An 18,357-nucleotide genomic window follows, 5' to 3' on the forward strand; every position below is an offset into this window, starting at 1 on the left:
GCGGTTCAAGAAGAAAGCGTTGGATGAGAAGTTTTCTAAGTTTCTTGACATCTTCAAGAAAATTCATATTAATATTCCATTCGCTGATGCTTTGGAGCAGATGCCGCAGTATGCAAAATTCTTGAAGGAGGTGATGTCTAAGAAGCGGAAGGTGGAGGAGTTCGAGACTGTCAACCTGACTGAAGAGTGCAGTGCTATCCTGCAAAAGAAGCTACCACAAAAATTAAAAGATCTAGGGAGTTTTACGATTCCTTGCATTATTGGTTCTTCTAATTTTAATAAAGCACTTTGTGATTTAGGAGCTAGCATTAACTTAATGTCTTTGTCTGTTTTCAGGAGTTTGGGACTTGGAGAGGTGAAACCCACGACAATTGCATTGCAGCTAGCTGACAGATCTATCACATATCCGTTTGGAATCATTGAGGATGTACGGTAAAAGTAGATAAATTTATTTTTCCCTGCGGATTTTGTTGTGCTAGATATGGAGGAGGATGCAAATATGCCATTGATTTTGGGGAGACCGTTCTTGGCTACTGCTGAAGCCAAGATTGATGTGAAGAAAGGTGAGTTGACGATGAGATGATGGTGAGAAGGTGATCTTTAATGTTTATAAGGAGGTTAAAAATTCATCCATGGAAAAAGTGTTCATGATTGAACAATCAAAGAAGATGGAATGTTGCTGTAAAGTTGTTAGTGCTGTAGAATTGCCAAGAGAGAATGATCCGAAGGTGCCAAAGAAGAAGAAGAAAACGAAGAAGAAATCAAAGTTTAAAAAGGTTGTTGAATATATTTGGAGGGTGAAAGCGAAAAGGAAGACCCTCAACAAAACGGAACCGGGCTAGAATTGAAATAAAGTCGGGCTATGGACTATAAATTAAGCGCTTCTTGGGAGGCAACCTAAGCTAGTTGTTTTTTGCGTTTTTTTATTTTCTTTTAGTTGTTTTTGTTTTTATTTTTTTCATGAGGAAACTAGACATTAATAATAATTTTGAATTGTGTAGGTTAAAAAATATGAAGCTGAAAGAGTTTAGGAGCCACCCCTAATGAAGAGTTTTGAGTGATTAAGATGGTGCCGAGTACTGACGCTTGGTGCCTAAGGTATGTGTCCCTTGTTTTTAATGAATACTGTACATTGAGGACAATGCACAATTTAAGTTTGGGGGGGTGTTTAAAAATTGTGAAAATTTGAAATTTTTTATGAGTTAGTTGGAGCTGAAGGCATGATGTTGTAATTGTGTTGACCTATGATGAAAATAAATTTTGTGTGCTGAAAAAGTTTATGTTAGCTATATTTAATCTTGAGTTCTCATATTTATGCACGAATGCCATGATTTTCGATACTCCTAGCAATTAGAAAAAAATTATGTGGATTTGTGATGTGGATTAGAGGATTTGATTCTTAACTCTTGTGATTTTTATTTGAAACTGAGGTAGATTTTTAAGATCACAGAAGTGATTTAGGCGTTTTTTTTTTCGAATCTATTGAGTTTTTTTTAGCCATTCTATATTCATGAAAAATCCAAAACAAATTGAGTAGCTAAAAAGTTCAAAGAAAAGTAATGGCGGAGAAAGTAAGGTGAGGGGAGGCCTTGAAAAGAAAAAAAAATGGATTGAAATTCTAGTCCAAATACAAGGCATAAAGATGGAGATGTATGGAGTAGAAAAAAGCCAAAACTAATGTCTGGCAATGAAAATAAAAAAATTTTAGCTACTCATAATCCTGCACAAATTGAAAATATTCAATTCCTTTTGCTTTGCATCATGAGTCCTTGTTTACATTGATATATATATGGATGCTTATCTCCTGCTGATTATACTTGAGTCTAATGTTAACCGAAAAAGTCCTGTTGATCTGTGTGAGTAAAAGCTGAACTTGGTTGAGAGTATTTTGAAACTTGAGGGCGGAGTTAATGATTTTATGAAGCTTACAGATTGCATGATTTTACCAAAAGTTAGGTGGGTAGATGAGATTGGAAAATCACACACACACAAGAACTCTTGAAAAAATTAGCGGGCATGTGTATTGAATCTTGAAATGTAAAAATTCAGAGGTCGACTATATTGCTCATTACTATTTTGCTCGGGACTAGCAAAAGTCTAAGTTTGGGGGGATTTGATAAGTGCATTTTATACACTTAATTTATATATGATTTGACTTGGATTTTGTGATGTATCGAGTGAATATTATGCGTATTTTTTGTTGTTTTTGTGAGTTGCAAGGATTTGAAGAAAAGTAGCAAGAAGAAGCGAAAATCCGAATTACGGGACAGCAAACTTCAAAAAATTACTGGGAATGTTACAGACACTAAATCCAATCTTCACTGTTCAAATTGAATTTTTGGATGTTATAAAAGTTCTGTCAAAATTTCAGCTCGATCCGACGGCTAAAACTTAAGTTATGATTTTTACAAAACTGCTGCGCAGATGGTGAAATGGAAGAACAAGTAGCACCCCAGCTCTAGTTTTCTGGTGCTCCAACGCCCGTAAATTCATGTCCAGAGCGCTCCAGTGCCGTCTTTTGAGCGCTCCAGCGCTAGATGTCTATCATTGAAAAATAAAATACGAAACTTGAGTTCCCCAGCGCCGAATTATTAGCGTTCCAGCGCGGAGCAGTCGCCAAAAATATGGAAAATCTTTAATCGAGTTTTAAAAGGGATTTTATGACTTATTCTGGAGGAGACGAGGGTTTAGAGAGTTTTCAGAGCATAGAGACGGCTATTGAGAGTTTTGAAGTGCACAAGAGCTCGAGAATTTGATACGAAGACAGAAGACGGCGGCAACCGGCGACAGAAAAGCTTAATTTTACTTCGTTCTAGTTTTCCTTTAAAATCTATTTTTCTAGTTTGATGGATTATTTGAAGAACAAGTTTTGTTTGATCTTTGAATTTGTTATGAACTAATTTCTTAGTCTAGAGGTAGACAGATCTTGACTGGAAACCATGATTGAGATATTTTGATTTATATATTTAAATTCTTCGCACGGTTTATTTGTGTTTTCCTGATTTTAATGCTTTCAATTTACTGGCCATAGATTGAATGATATTTTATTTAGAATCTATCACTCGAGAGAGGAGATTTTGAATACGACATAGGAAAATACATCTTTGGTGTTTATATTATTCGAGAGGCATATAACTCCATAGAAGTTATTAGAAGAATTCTTGTACTTTTTACCGAATTTAATAATTGAACTTTGATAGAGATATTGAGTTTGTTATTAAATACGAATTTCTGCTTGACACTCGAGAGAGGTAGTAAAAAATAATAGGGATTCTTGACTAATAAACTAGAAGAATTAATAATTGAACAATCATTAGAAATAAATTGTGGTGGACAGTCAAGTGAAGTCGAACATCTAGCATTCATCGCTTATTGAATTTTACTCTCGTGAACTCGTGGTTATTTAGTTTTGTTCTTGCAAATTTTAGTTGTATAAAAATCAAACCATTTTCGTAGCTCTACATAGGATTATGATTTTATTAGTTGCAAATATTTGATATAATATCATTTATTCATTCTCCGTGGGATCGACTTGGACTTAATTCCTATATTAACTTGACATCGTGTGCTTGCGAGCGAAAAACACGCAACATTGCGGTAAATAAATGCGTAATGTAAATAAAGCAGTAACAGGGATAAGAGATGTTTATGGAAGTTCGACGATAAATCGTCTACATCTCCCCTTCTTGGTTAAGATCGATTAACCAAGGATTGCTAGCACTTCGAACGTCTTGGCTTTGATGGCTCCAAGGATAGCCTTACCACTCAACAGGATCATAGTGCCGATACAAATCGAACACTTGGCCTTAAGGGCTCCAAGGATAGCATCTGTGAGACCCCGTTTCTAATCTTTTATTCTCGAATAATTAAACAAAATCGAACACGAAGAGCCGCAGAAAAAACGAATCAATTTTTTTTTTAAACAAAGCCTCGCGCCCGCGCGAGGTCATCACCTCGCGCGCGCGCAAGCTACGCGGGCAGAGGGCTAGCGAAAGGCTCGGGCCCGCGTGAGAGAAGGGCTCGCGCGCGCGCGAGAAAAAGTTCCCGAGCCCTTCAGGAAACCTCGCGCGCGGGCAAAAATTCCCGAGCCCTCGAGGAAACCTCGCGCGCGCGGTCATGCCTCGCCCGCGCGCAAGCTAAACGGGCAGAGAGGGAGAGAGAGCCTGGAAAATCAATCAAAGGCAATTCTAAATAATTCTAAACTCATACACACATACATATCAGTATTTAGAACATGCCATAATCTAAGTTCTGCCCAAAAATACAATACTAAGTCGAGTTCAATAATAGAGTACAAACGCAGTCAACTGCATTCTCGGTACCCTTCAATGTTGGCGGTTTGAATGACTGAAACCTCTTTAGTAAGGTTTCCATTGGCATCGCTGTGACATCCATCTGATCAGTTTCGGTACTAGCCTTTTTGTTTGGAGGAGTTACTTCCGGTTGGTTCCTGTTCAATACTTGTCGAGGAGCCATATCTGATAATCACATGGTTAGGACACAAATATCTCAATCTCAACATATCGGTGTCCAACAACCTCTGTTCATCTTACTCAAATAACCTCAATGGAATTCGGATTATAATCGGGAATCGAATCAATTCGTATTTCAAAGAATTCATGATTTACAATTTAATCACAAAATCATGTAATTCAATTAATTCTCAAATAATAAAGCATGCTCTCATGGAATTCAAATAGCCGAATAAAGAATTCAATCACATGCGAGAGATTAAATCAAGCGGACTCGATCTACCCCGCTCACTCTAATTTAGTCCAAGAAACTTATCGCTCTGATAACACTTAATGTCAGACCTCGGTCCTAATCAACTAATCTCGAAATACATAATTCAAATAAATCAACAAGAGCCAAAAAGAATCAGATAAAATATTTATTTTTTATTTTTCGCATGGAAAGGGCCTCGCTCGAGCGTGCAAAACTCTGCCCAAAAAATCTCAAAATCTCTCGCTCGAGCGGTAATAAAGTTCCACACGAGCGAGACAAACTCTGTCTTAAAAAATGGAAAACCCTCGCTTGAGCGTTAATAAACCACCGCTCGAGAGAGCCCAACTCTGTACAAAAAAAAACGTTGAACTTATACTTAAACAATACTCCATCATCAACATAATTTGAAAACATAACGAGGTATCCAGATACATGCAATAACAACATATGAACCTCCATACTCGAATATTCGATACAACTTAATTCAAAGGAAGTACGAGTTATAAACATGCTTTAAAAAAAACACGAGTTCGACATGCTATTAGATTTCTAAACCGAAGCCTCACTTCTATCCCTCAGTCCCGAGCATATCAGGTCGCCTCTAACTCAATCTTTCCCCACCTGTCGCCAAGCACACATACAAAACAAGAAAACAGCCGGATAAATCCGGTGAGAATAATATTCCCAGTAAAAGAGGCATAACATGCAATTCCACATAATATATCAAATCATGATATATATAACAACAATGTAATTCCAAAGAGGAAACTAATTTGAGATGCATGTCTTTAAAATTCGGGATTATCTAATCGGATAATCAGAAGGTAATTTGGTTCTTTGATTCTTCGGTTGGGATCCCGAGAACAAGATATTACAACAATCACAACACTCTCCCGCTCGAGGTCGACGATGCATATTTCACTCCTATAGACTCTGAAGCAACTATAAGAGTTTTCGGGCTATTGGAGTAACTCCACAACCAATGCCACTTGACTATAGTCCACATAACGTCTAATTTAAAATGAAAACGAATCATTTGGATCAATATGAATGCATGTGCAAATAATCACTCATTCAAGTAAATTCAAGTATTTCAAATAATTCAAATAACATGCAAGTATGTGATTTCTTGGGAAACTCAAAAATTGACTCGAATTCGAGTATTCGTCCCATTTAATTTGATGTCGACTTATACCTTTCCTTTGATTCGAGATGCTCCAAACCTGGATAATCAAATGATAATATCATATCAAAACTTATTCGAATCCAAAAAAATCGTCAAGAGAGAAATCAATACTATACCGGCTTCAACTCTATCTACTTGAATTCCTCTAACTCTGGATTCACCAATTCTCAAACCAATCTGAAATGAAGCAATATAAGATAAATATCGACATTCAAACTCAATCAAAATAAGGCTCAATCAATTCAAACTAATCGATATCCAAAACTCAAACCAGCAGCGTAACGACTTACAAACGGACAACTGAAAAACACAAACTCAGCATATCAATCAATACGACTCAAAACAACTACAATCTCTACAAAACCAAATCAATATCAATCAAATCTCAAAACCCCATTTTTGAATTATGCTTCAAAAAAGCATAACAATTCCGAACGTCGTTCTTTTTCCAATCTGACTTCAAATAAACGATATATGCTAGATCAAGAACAATATATCAAAAAATAAATGAATTCCAACAACGTCAAAAAATTGAAGTATAACTGATCGAATAAAAACTTACGATAGAACGAAGCCTTTGATGTCGTGATCGCGAATATACCTTCAGATTAAATTTCTATCGGACGGATCGAGTAAAAACCGAAATTGAAAAGCTTGAAAGAGGCGTTTCTAGTCTTCAATGGAGGGAACACGTTTGGAGGAGAAGAAAATAATTAAAGGATGAGCCTTGTCATCCATATAAAAAGTAAGACTAAGTCAAAAATCTCAAAATTGCACTTTAGTCCCTAAATTATTCAAAAATTGCAAAATAGTCCTTGATCAAATATCACTTTAGCCCTCGAATTAATAATCTCCGAATATCGCTAATAAACTAAATTTAAATAAATTCGGGGCGTTACATATTTCCTCAACATCGATACGTGGAAGACATTATGAACTCCATCCAAGTTAGGTGGTAAGGCCAATCTATAAGCCAATGCCCCCACTCTGTCCAATATCTCGAAGGGTCCTATGAGCCTCGGATCCAAATTTCATTTCTTCCCGAATCTCATCACACCTTTCATTGGAGCTACTCGGACAAAACATGATCTCCCACCGAGAACTCCAAGTCCCCCCTCCTATGATCAGCGTAACTCTTATGCCTGCTCTGTGCAGTCCTCATCCTATCACGGATCTTGGTTACAACCGCGGTAGTATGCTGTACAATCTCCGGTCCTAACCCTGATCTCTCACCAACATCGGTCCACAACACAGTCAATCTACACGATCTCCCATAGAGTGCCTCATAAGGTGTCATACCAATAGTGGCCTGATAGCTGTTATTATACGCAAACTCCACCAAAAGCAACCTCAACTCCCAAATGCCCTGAAATTCAATGACACAGGTTCTCAAGATATCTTCTAAGATCTGAATTACCCTCTAGTATTGCCCATCCATCTAAGGGTGAAATGTTGTATTGAACAGAAGCTTCATCCCCAAAGATGAATGAAAGCTCCTCCAAAATGATGAAGTAAACCTTGGATCTCGATCAGACACTATGAATACAGGGATACCATGAAGTCTGACTATCTCACGGATGTATAAACTACGCATATTGAGCCATGGAGTACGTTGTCCTCATAGGCAGGAAGTGTGCCAACTTAGTGAGATGGTCTACAATAATCCAAATAGCATTTGAGCCTCTCACTGTCCTAGGAACCCAACAACCAAGTCCATAGTAACATTCTCCCATTTCCACTCGGGGATAGAGAGCGGATTAAGTAGCCCACCGGGTCTCTGATTTTCTGCCTGAACCTGCTGGCAAGTTACACACTCAGCTACAAATTGGGCAATATCTTGCTTCATACCCGACCACCAATATAACTGCTGTAGATCATGATACATCTTCGTACTCCTTGGGTGGATGGAGTACGGTGATGCGTGAGCCTCTTAAATGATCGTAGCTCGCAAATAATCACCCGCAAATACCCAAAATCGGCCTCTAAAGTTCACAATCCCATCAACCACTGAGTACAAACCACTGCCTCTGTCCTCATCCTTCTGTCTCCTCTTAATCAACTGCTCATCACGATCAAATAGTGTGGTCCTCACTGATAAAGAAGATAGTCGGGGTGCCCCACCCTTGGCATAGAACTCCAGGTCAAACCTCTGAATCTCATACTGCAACGGTCTAGACACTGACAAGGATGAAATCACTGCTGCCTTCCTACTCAGAGCATCTGCAAAGACATTAGCCTTATCCGGATGGTAACTAATGTTGCAATCGTAGTCCTTCACCAACTCAAGCCAACTCCGTTGCCTTATATTTAACTCCTTCTGGGTGAAGAAGTACTTGAGGCTCTTATGGTCTATAAAGACCTTGCAATTTTCCCCATAGAGATAGCGCCTCCAAATCTTAAATGCAAAGACTACTGCGGCCAACTCAAAATAATAAGTAGGATAATTCTCCTCGTGTCTCTTCAATTGCCTAGAAGCATAAGCAATAACTCTCTCCCGCTGCATAAGAACTGCTTCTAATCCCAACTTAGAAGCATCCGTGTACACAACAAAATCACCTTTCCTTGATGGCATGGATAACACTGATGCTGTCGTAAGAGCCTTCTTCAATACATCAAAGCTCTCTTGACACTCCGGACTCCAATCAAACTTAGCATTATTCTTGGTCAACGCGGTCAAGGGAACAACAATGTATGAAATGCCCTTGATGAACTTACTATAGTAACCGGCCAATCCAAGGAAGCTGCGAATCTCCGATGCATTACTAGGTACTAACCACTCCTTAACTGCTCGCACCTTGAAAGGGTCCACTTATACACCGTTCTTGGAGATTATATGACCCAAAAATTCCACTATGTCCAACCAAAATTCACACTTGTCAATCTTGACAAACAATATCAGATCTCGAAGCACCTCTAGAACTGTCCTCAAATGCTGTGTGTGCTCCTCACGGTCCTTGGAGTACGTAAGGATGTAATCGATGAAGACAATGACAAATCGATCCAAGTACGGCTGGAAAACGCGGTTCATGAGATCCATAAAGACCGCATGATCGTTTGTCAAACCGAACGGCATCACAATTCCTTGTAATGGTCGTAACAAGTCCTAAAAATAGTCTTAAACACATCTGATTCCTTCACCTTCAAGTGATGATAGCCCGAACAAAGATCAATCTTCGAAAATATGGAGGCTCCCTACAACTGATCAAAGAAATCCTCAATCTTGAGAAGGGGGTATTTATTCTTCACCTTCACTCCGTACAACTCCGTGCATCCCATGGAGAGAAACTAGGGCGTATGAAACCCTTAACAAGCAACTCTTTAATATGCTCTTTCAACTCATTTATCTCTATAGGAGCCAATCTGTACGGTGCCTTGGAAATTGGCACGGTACTAGGAACCAATTCGATAGAGAACTCAACCTCTCTATTGAGCGGAAGACCTGCAAAATCGTCTGGAAACACATCTTCAAATTCACTGACCACTTCTAAATCTGAAATCACAGGCCTAACTGGCGACTCTCTCAACAACAAGCTAGCCAAGAACGACTCACAACCATCCGATATAAGCTGCCTTTCTTGCAGAAAAGATATGTTTCGGGCCTTCCTCCAACTCTTGGCTACCTCGAACCAGAATGGTTTCACACCCTCTGGTCTAATCAACACGGATCTCTGCTGAAAATCAATCACCATTGCATTCCTCACCATCCAGTCTATCCCTAGAATAAGATTAAACTCGGGCATAGGCAATACTATCAAGTCTGCAACCACTGATTGTCCCTACAAGAGAAGTTCAAGATCCTTGACCATGATTCTGGTGGACAACTCTTCCCCTGACGGGATAGTAATGGAGAAGCACACTAATAACTCTTCTCGCTGAATTCCCCAATTAAGCACAAACTCCTCAGAAATAAAAGAATGCGAAGCCCCCGAGTCTAATAATGCCTTGGTCGCTACACCTGATACTATGATTCTCCCTGCAAAGACAACGGTTACCACACAAGCAATTGGATTCCCTATTCACAAGTTCTACCTATGCTCACCCTAATTCAACCCGATTCAAATTCATAATCATACAAACTAGCAACCAAACATAAATCATGCAATGAATAACCAATTTTAAGCCAATTCCAAAAATCTCAAGAATACTTAGCAACTAGTAGGAAGAAAATTCCCAATTAGACAGTTCCTCAACACAAATTCCATACATTAAATAAACATATTTAATATCAAAAAACTTAAAGCGTTACCTGTGATAAGGGTAGTATCCGGGTCGGCCTCCTCGGCCTGCATCACAAAGACTCTCCCTGGAACAGGCCTCCTCATCTCAGGGCACTCTGAAACCATGTGCCCTGTTTTTTTTCCAACGGAAACAGACTCCTGCACCTACTAGGAATTTCCCATAATGGGCACGCTTGCACTCCTTGCAAAATGGCTTCTCCCCAGTCTTGGGAGGAGTGGGTCTTTGAGCTTGATGGTGTCTCTGGGGGCCTCTGCTGTCTCTGCGGCCCTAGGTATGACTTCTTGCCATGCTGCTGCTGCTGCGAGTGGCCCTGTTGAGTAAAGGGCCACTACCCTGCACCTCGGTGTTGATGTCCATTAATGATTGCTCAAACCTCAAAACATGTTTGAGCGCAGTAACATAATCAACTGGTTCAGCCATCAGTAAATCACATCAAATGGTGGGTTGTAATCCATCAATGAAGTGCTGGAGCTTCTCTACTTCTTCATCTCCAATCAAAGGCAAAAAGTGGTAGCCCCGCTCAAACTTTCTCACAAACTCAGCTACTGATAGATCTCCCTGTCGCAGGCTCATAAACTCCTTATTCAAACGAGCTCTCAAATCTAAGATAAAATACTTCTCAAAGAAGAGCCTCTGGAACTTAGTCCAAGGTAGGATAGTCGGATCTACTGTCTTCTCAACTCCCTCCCACCAAAGGGCAGCATCATCCTTGAGAAGAAAGGTGGCACATCGAACTCGATCTGAATCTCCCAAATCCATGTATCAGAAGATCACCTCAAGTGAACGGATCCAACCCTCATCTAAAAAACGGGTCAGTCGTACCGACAAAATCCTTCGGGTCCATCTTCCTGAATTGATCATAAATATTCCCCGATCTGGCCCTAGAATTGGCCTCAGCATGCTGCTCCAATATGCGAGCCAAACCAGCCAACACCTGAGTCCCAACATCCGTAGCTAGAGCAGGTGGCGGAGGTGGAGGTGGTGGTGGTGGCGGAGGTGGCGGCGGCTCCGCAACACGCTCACGAAGAGGGGCCATCTATACGCAAATTCAAATTTCAACACTCAAATTTCATGCCTAAAGGAAAAAGAGTTTCTTTAAACTTTTACATGCTAGAAAAAAAACTTTATGGATTAGAGCTAAAAAATTTAAACAGATAGTAGTAATGAAACTTAAATCTTACATACTTTGAGACGAGATCCCCTGGGTTTCGGCAACCGACATTAGGCACAACCCAAAACAAGACCGTTTATCTGATACCTACTGAAACGATCCTAACATCTAGTTTAATTAAATAAATGAGAAAAGGAAATTTTTCGAAGTATTATTATTATTATTATTATTATTATTATTATTATTATTATTATTATTATTATTATATATTATATTTTTTTATTAAAAAAAACTTTCGCCATGACCTAATTGTAAATTCTTAACCCGACCTGTCTCAAATCAGCATTTCAAAATAAAATAGACTCCTCAAGAAAAAGGAAACATAACATGATAAACATAAGCATCTGAACGGGTACAACCCCAACAATAAAGAAAGAGAAGAGGTTAACAAGTTTACATGCCAAGTATCAATCGCAAGGAATCACATCCTTCTAACAATTGGAAGATAAATAAATGTGGACAATTCATTATTACAGACATCTCAAATGCGGAAAAGTAAAGGAAGCGACGGTCATGGGTGTGCTCCGCCAGGTGCTATCAACCCTGGAAATCCAGCCCCTCAGTCATAGGGGAAATCATCCGTCACCTGCACCAAGTAGATGTAGTGAGCCTAAAAACTCAACAATAATATTGAGTGAAATAACGAATAATAAATATACATGCTCACGCCATAAAAATATCTTGTATTGAAAATACTTTGTCTTTTCTTAACTAGACCTATAGCAAAGAGAGTAACTTGAAAACATCACATGCAAGACTGAACGTAACTGACCGAAACTAAACTAAACTGTAACTGCATAGAAAAACTGAACATATGGACAGAAGAAACTGAACCGAGAACAAGTAAACTGAACTGTGAACTGATAATCTGACCTATGAACTAAGATCCTTGATTGTGGTCTTTCTAAAGTTTTGATCGATCAATGGCTGCAGTATACTATGCCGACAAGGAAGCCATTTCCAACACACCCTAACCGCTACCATGTGAGCTACGTTCTCACCCATGGAAACCCCTAATTCACCATCCAAGCAACACAAGACTCAAACCACACACGCCCAATTACAAAGTAATTTTGAAACTGAGGCAGTGTAAACATTAACAAAAGACTTCTATATCAACACTTATCCAACTCAAGAAACACATAACTTGAACACAAGAAAGTATAACACGCCAAATAGAAACTGAAATCTCGTACAAATGTCCAAAGTAAATAGAGAACTCGAATCAACACATACCCAAACACAGTGAAGAGTTTCGAAATTGAGGCAAATGGAAGCAATAACTGAGACTCCCAATTCAATACCCATCCAGCACAAGAAAAACAATACATATCGATCATAAGCATGTATATAAATTCCAAATAAATCTGAAAAACTCGAACAACTAGCAAAATGTCCAGAGAAGTTCGAACATACACCCCTGAAATCAGAAAACTCAAAATACACAAAGTGAAACAAATACAAGACGTAATAATCTACTTGGTGGCCAAAGAAACCCATATTCTTGCCTAAGCTTGGAAAAATAATCGGATTGAGGCTCGAGTAGCTAGAATCGAGCTGAGAAAAGGGGAAGTAGCTCGATTAGCTCTCCTCGAGAGAAACTTTGCAGGGAAAGAAGGCTGCTGGCGGCGGTCGAAAGCTGGAGGAGAAAATGAGAGATAGCCGATCCCCTAGAGTGAAAATGGAGAGGAAACAGGGAAAGAGTTCTATCGGGTTAATCTTGAAGAAGGGGAAAAGAATGGGCCGTGTAGTTGGGTAGGTGGATTGGATCCCATTTGGGACAAATTTCATTTTTAGTGAATAGGTTAAATAATATATATTATGTAGTATTTTAAATGGTTTGTGTAAACGTGTTAGTCCCAAATTCCTCGTAAACACTTTAAGTTGAAAATTCAAGAATTAAATATCTAAATTTTATTTGTCGGGTTTCAAAATGATAATTAATTTAATATATATATTTTTGAAAAAATAAATTCAAGATATTTAAAATTATTAAGATTAAAACGATTTAGACATGGAATTCAAATTATGGAACTCTTGGTGTTAAACAGGTCATATTAGAGAAGTGCAATTTCCGAACTAGCTATCCAATGTGGGCCTGGTGCCCAAGAGCTCAAGTAAATGGAGAATGCGCGTTGATTTCAGAGATTTAGACAAGGTTTTCTCGAAGGATTGATACCTGTTTCCTTGGATTGAATCAGTAGGTTGACTCAACCGCAGGTCATCAGTATTTGTGTTTTATGGATGCCTATCAGGGATATCATCAAATCCCCTTGGCTGAGGAAGATCAGGATAATATGAGCTTCACCACCTCACATGGAACTTTTCTGTTATAGGGTAATGCTCTTTGGGTTGAAGAATGTAAGAGCCACTTATCAGAGGCTAATGTACAAGGTGTTCTCCAAGCATATTTTCAGAAATGTGGAGGTTTATGTTGATGAAATTTTGGTAAAGTCTTAGGATGATTTGGGTCTAGTGTCCAACCTAACAGAGAAATTCTCCACACTGAGATCATAGGGGTGAAGCTTAACTCGAAAACATGTGTGTTTTGGTAGTAAAATTTGGGAAGTTATTGGGTACATGGTGATGAGAGAGGAATCGAGGCGAGCCCAGAGAAAGTGCCAATTCATCCGATCTATGTTGCCTCCTTGCAGTTTGCAAGAAGTTCAGAGGTTGGCAGGAAGGGTAGCATCCCTAACTCGTTTCATCTCTAGGTCAGCTATTCGTAGCTTGCCTTTTTTCAGAGTTCTCCAAACTAAAGAAATTTGAATGGGATGATGAGTGAGAGAAGGCATTCGATGATCTCATAAACTATTTAGCCGAGCTCCCACTGCTAGCTAAGGTTGTTCCAAGCAAACCATTGTAAATATACTTTTAATCTATGGAAGAGGATGTTAGTTTATTGCTCATCAGATAGGAATGGCCAGCTCAGCACCCTGCTACGTCTTCTCCCATGCTCTCAAGTGTGCCAAGCTTAGGTACTCAAAGTTGAAAAAATTAGCGCTTGCCCTTGTTATGACAGATTGTAAGCTCAGACCTTATTTCTTGTCACATCCTATTATGGTGCTAACCAACAGCCCCATCGGGAGGATCCTGACCCATGCTGACATTTTGGGTCAATTGGTAAAATGGACAACTAGGCTTAGCGAATTATGATATCCAATAAATGAGCCGAGGGTGGCCTATTAAAGCCCAAGAGTTTAGCAGAACTTTTTAGTTGAGACGATGCATACGGAAGTAGAAGGACTGCTGATGGAAGGATTGTATTTTCGATGGTTCTTCTACCAGTGAAGGCAGCGGAATGGGGGTACTCTTGATGTTCCCCTCGGGGTGATGAGATTGAAGATTGTTCAGTCAGATTGGACTTCAGAGCATCCAACAATGAGACAGAGTATGTAGGCTGTCCTAGTTGGCCTCCGAGCTTCCAAAACAACTTGGGGCAACTCAGGTGCACATTTATTCGGACTCGCAGTTGTGTTAGCTCCAACACTGTGAATGGGTCATATGTTGGGGATCGGTGTGTGTGTGCAGAGGAGAGGGGGTGAAAAATACACTCTCAAAGAGTATTGTTGTTATCGTAATGAAGTTAAGAAAATGTTAGTCTTCTTAACTAGATTTTTCTCATCTTCCTCGATGAATAAGAGCTACTAAAAATTAGTGCGGGAAAATGGACTATCACTAAACTAGGTGACCAATAGTGAAAATATGATGTGATGTAGTAATGTTAGTGGTGCACATAGTTTTTATGGATGTTCGGAGTTTAGCTCAATCTCCTAGTTTTACAACCCCTTCTTCCACCCGAGAAGGCAACACGAGAAGACTTTGGCTATTACAACGTCTTGTAATACAACTGATCTAAGCTAGGACTTATCACTGCCTAAAGTGGAACTCCTAGATTTACCACCTGATCAGATTTCTAAGTTCTTATCAAACGTCTTTCTTTGGGTTGATGGAATGATGAAAGCCTAAGCTTTTGAGAAGCTTAGAATCTCAAATCCTTGGAGTATTGGTTGGTGTTCTTCAAATCAACCATCTTTGGATTTGAGTAACCCTTGAGAAAAATCCTCTTAGAAGATCAGATTTGCTTCTGCTTTAAGCGAAGCATTGAAGGATCATGAAAGTGTCGAATCAATTATATAGCTCAGACGCTTCGATAATATGATGGCCGCGGTGTCTAGTTACGCTTCGTATTGCTTGAATATTTATATCCCAATAATCAACGTCTCTTTTTATTTGTCAACAGTAACAAATGTCGTTTCCAGCAGATATAGATCAGACACTATTTCCTCTCTTTTTGTGGAGTGTAGTCTGGTTCGTCTTTAAATATAAGGACTTTTGAATTTTCTTTAATGTCCCATTCAATATGTCTTCAATAATAAATTCTATTAAAGGGCCGGTTCGAGCTTTAATCAGATGGATCCTTAAATTCTTTGTCCTTTCGCCGTTTCAATTTTCTTGTCAAGGTTCCATTACAAAGCATGTGTGGTCCTTATGGAATCGATAGACGATCGTGAGGACTTGTCCCCGGTTGAAATCAATTCTGATAATATGTTATATGAGATTGGTTGATGTCTTTGAGTTGGGCTGATCTCTTTGATAATAATAGAGGTCCTCAACTTGGAAGAACGTTTTTCCCTGTCTGTACATATAAATAGCGGTCATATTCCTAACAATTTATATATTAGTTTGTTATCACCAAAAGTTAGGGTTTCAACATCGTATGCAGTAAAGAATAAGAAACAAGGGAAATATATGAACAGGGATAGAAGAGGGCCTCGGGGGGCTCTTCTTGGAATTTTTTTGTTTGAACTGATCCCTCGAGATAAAAGAATGACAAAGCAGATTCTCTCGCCATGATGGCTTGCTCACTCTCACTCTCCACAATTGGAAGACTTCGAGAAATAGTGGTTCAGGTTTAACTAAGGCCCTGCTACCAATCTCCCGGTGTCAAGACAGGATGAAAATGATTGGCGAGCTGAGTTTTTGGGTACATGAGAGAGGGGTGAGCTTCCGAATGATCCTAAGAATTCTCACAAGTTGACGCAGCGTAGTCCCTCCGCTTTGTCTTGGTAGAGGGAGTTCTAAAAAAGTACGTCATTCTCCCGACCTCTGCTGAAATTCTTGGGTCCCAAAGAATCTAATATATGTTCTCAGCGAAATACGATGAGGGATGACTGATCACAGGTTGAAGCCGGCGTAGTCCCTCCGCTTTGGCCTGGTGGAGGGATTTCTATACAAGACGTCATTCTCCCAACCTCTGCTAAAATGCTTGGGTCCCAAAGAATCTAATGATATGTTCTCAGAGAAATACATGAGGGATGTAGTGACCCCAAACTGGAATCAATAAGTAACCAAAGCTTAAAACATTTAAATCAACTTAAAAGTGGTAATCAAAAAATTCAGCGGAAAAATAATTAAAACAGTTAAAAACATACTGGCATAATACAAGCAGTATAAACGAATACTATAACAACCGTATAATGTTTATACATATCCCATCGAAGGTAAAACAAAAATCCCAAATTACAATGGAAACGCTGGTACAATACAAATCCACCTTATCTGTAGCTCAACGACCGCTACCATCGGATCCAGCCCATCTGAGTCATTGTCCCGAGGAATGTTGGTGTCCAGAACAAAATCGAGGACGTGAGCATCAAAAAGCTCAGTATGGAAGCATGAGTAGACAATTTTTATTAGTGCATATGCAAGTGAAAAGGTATTGGGAACCAATACTGAACACTGCTCAGTCAAAGGTGCCCATATTATGTAGCATGGCTGGACTTGTTGGCAATCAGGAGGGTGGCTCTCATACCATAATAACCGTGGACATATCTGGATCCAAAACCATGGGAAGTTTCCATACACAAAAAATAACATGGGGCTGAGCGACCTCTCTGCTGGTAGTAATCAATAAAAATTGGCTTTCAACGTACCATACCTGCAACATAATATCTGTGACCTAATAAATTCACATATAATCAATGCAACGATAAAAATGCAATCATATAAAATGCATACTCACCAAGGATCGCTCGGATAGTACGTCCGTTACCTCAAAGTAAGCAAGCTAGTGAGACAAGTGCTCCTAGTCCAAGACTATAAGAAGACAATCATTGTATCACTATTTAATCATCCATCGAACAGCCGTAACTAGACGAATAGATACACACTGAGAAGAATCTGAGTCTAATAGAAAATCTGCGTCCGTTGAATAGCCCATTTGATGAACTATAGTCCCTAAAACATGGGCGCAGCTCCGTTTCCCCCTCCGGCCCACATGATATAGCCTAGAATCCCCCTAGAATTGACCGAGAATAGGAGAGGGAATTGGATTTTGAGAATTCCAAATGGGAATCCTCGGACCTCTATTCTAATAAACGGATATTAGATGATCAGATCCCCAAATTCGGATCGTCCGATTATCCCCAAAAATTCCCCCTCTCCGAACACGTGTCCCGTATCTGTCTAGCCTGATAGCTGGTTACAAACCGTTTTTTTAAGAGACAGATATTACCTTTGTTTTTCATTAGACTTGGATTATAGTTGTATCTACTCCGCTGGAGCAGGAGGTAGTAACGATGCGTCTAATGAGGGGTTGCCCTTCTAGAGTTTTGAGAGTCATGTGTTGTCTGCTAATCTGATGATTCTAGCGATGACAGAGTTTGATTGTATTTTGGGAATAGATATGCGAACTTTATATCACACTACTGTGGATTGTTAGCAATGGCTGGTACATGTTTTTATCCGGAGGAGGGTGACAACTAGTACTTCTATGGGGAGGGAGCTTGACCTCCAGGCCCACTTGATATCGGCTCTGAAGGCTTGTCATGTCGTAGAGTCAGGTGAGGAGGGCTACATCATCTAAACAGTTGATATGTACATGTGTAGTCTGGGTATTGATCATTTACCTGGGGTCACCGATTTTCCTGATGACTTCCCTGAAGAGATTCTTGGTTTTCCTCTGGTTAGAGAGGTTGAATTTGTTATTTGATATAATGTCAGGAACATCGCCTATATCCCGGACACCTTATCG

General features: G+C 39.5%; 1 protein-coding gene across 1 annotated transcript; it reads right to left on the reverse strand.

Annotated features, from left to right (window-relative positions):
• Nucleotides 1-9,159: 9,159 nt before the first annotated feature.
• LOC140889438 (uncharacterized) lies at nucleotides 9,160-10,254 on the reverse strand. The gene is made up of 3 exons (XM_073297154.1): nucleotides 10,158-10,254; nucleotides 9,769-9,884; nucleotides 9,160-9,687 (listed from the first exon to the last, which is right to left on the reverse strand). The coding sequence occupies exons 1-3, from the start codon at nucleotides 10,252-10,254 to the stop codon at nucleotides 9,160-9,162; spliced, it is 741 nt and encodes a 246-aa protein (XP_073153255.1).
• Between the last annotated feature and the right edge of the window lie 8,103 nt (nucleotides 10,255-18,357).

Source organism: Henckelia pumila, chromosome 3 (assembly GCF_033568475.1).
Source record: "Henckelia pumila isolate YLH828 chromosome 3, ASM3356847v2, whole genome shotgun sequence".
NCBI lineage: Eukaryota > Viridiplantae > Streptophyta > Magnoliopsida > Lamiales > Gesneriaceae > Henckelia > Henckelia pumila.

Excerpts from the sequence above, each read along its gene's own strand:
- LOC140889438 (XM_073297154.1), bottom strand. The coding sequence starts at position 10,254 with ATGGTTTCAGAGTGCCCTGAGATGAGGAGGCCTGTTCCAGGGAGAGTC. Across the intron at positions 9,885-10,157 it reads GGATACTACCCTTATCACAG|GGAGAATCATAGTATCAGGT; the intron begins GTAACGCTTTAA and ends TTGTCTTTGCAG. Across the intron at positions 9,688-9,768 it reads TTCAGCGAGAAGAGTTATTA|GGACAATCAGTGGTTGCAGA; the intron begins GTGTGCTTCTCC and ends CTTCTCTTGTAG.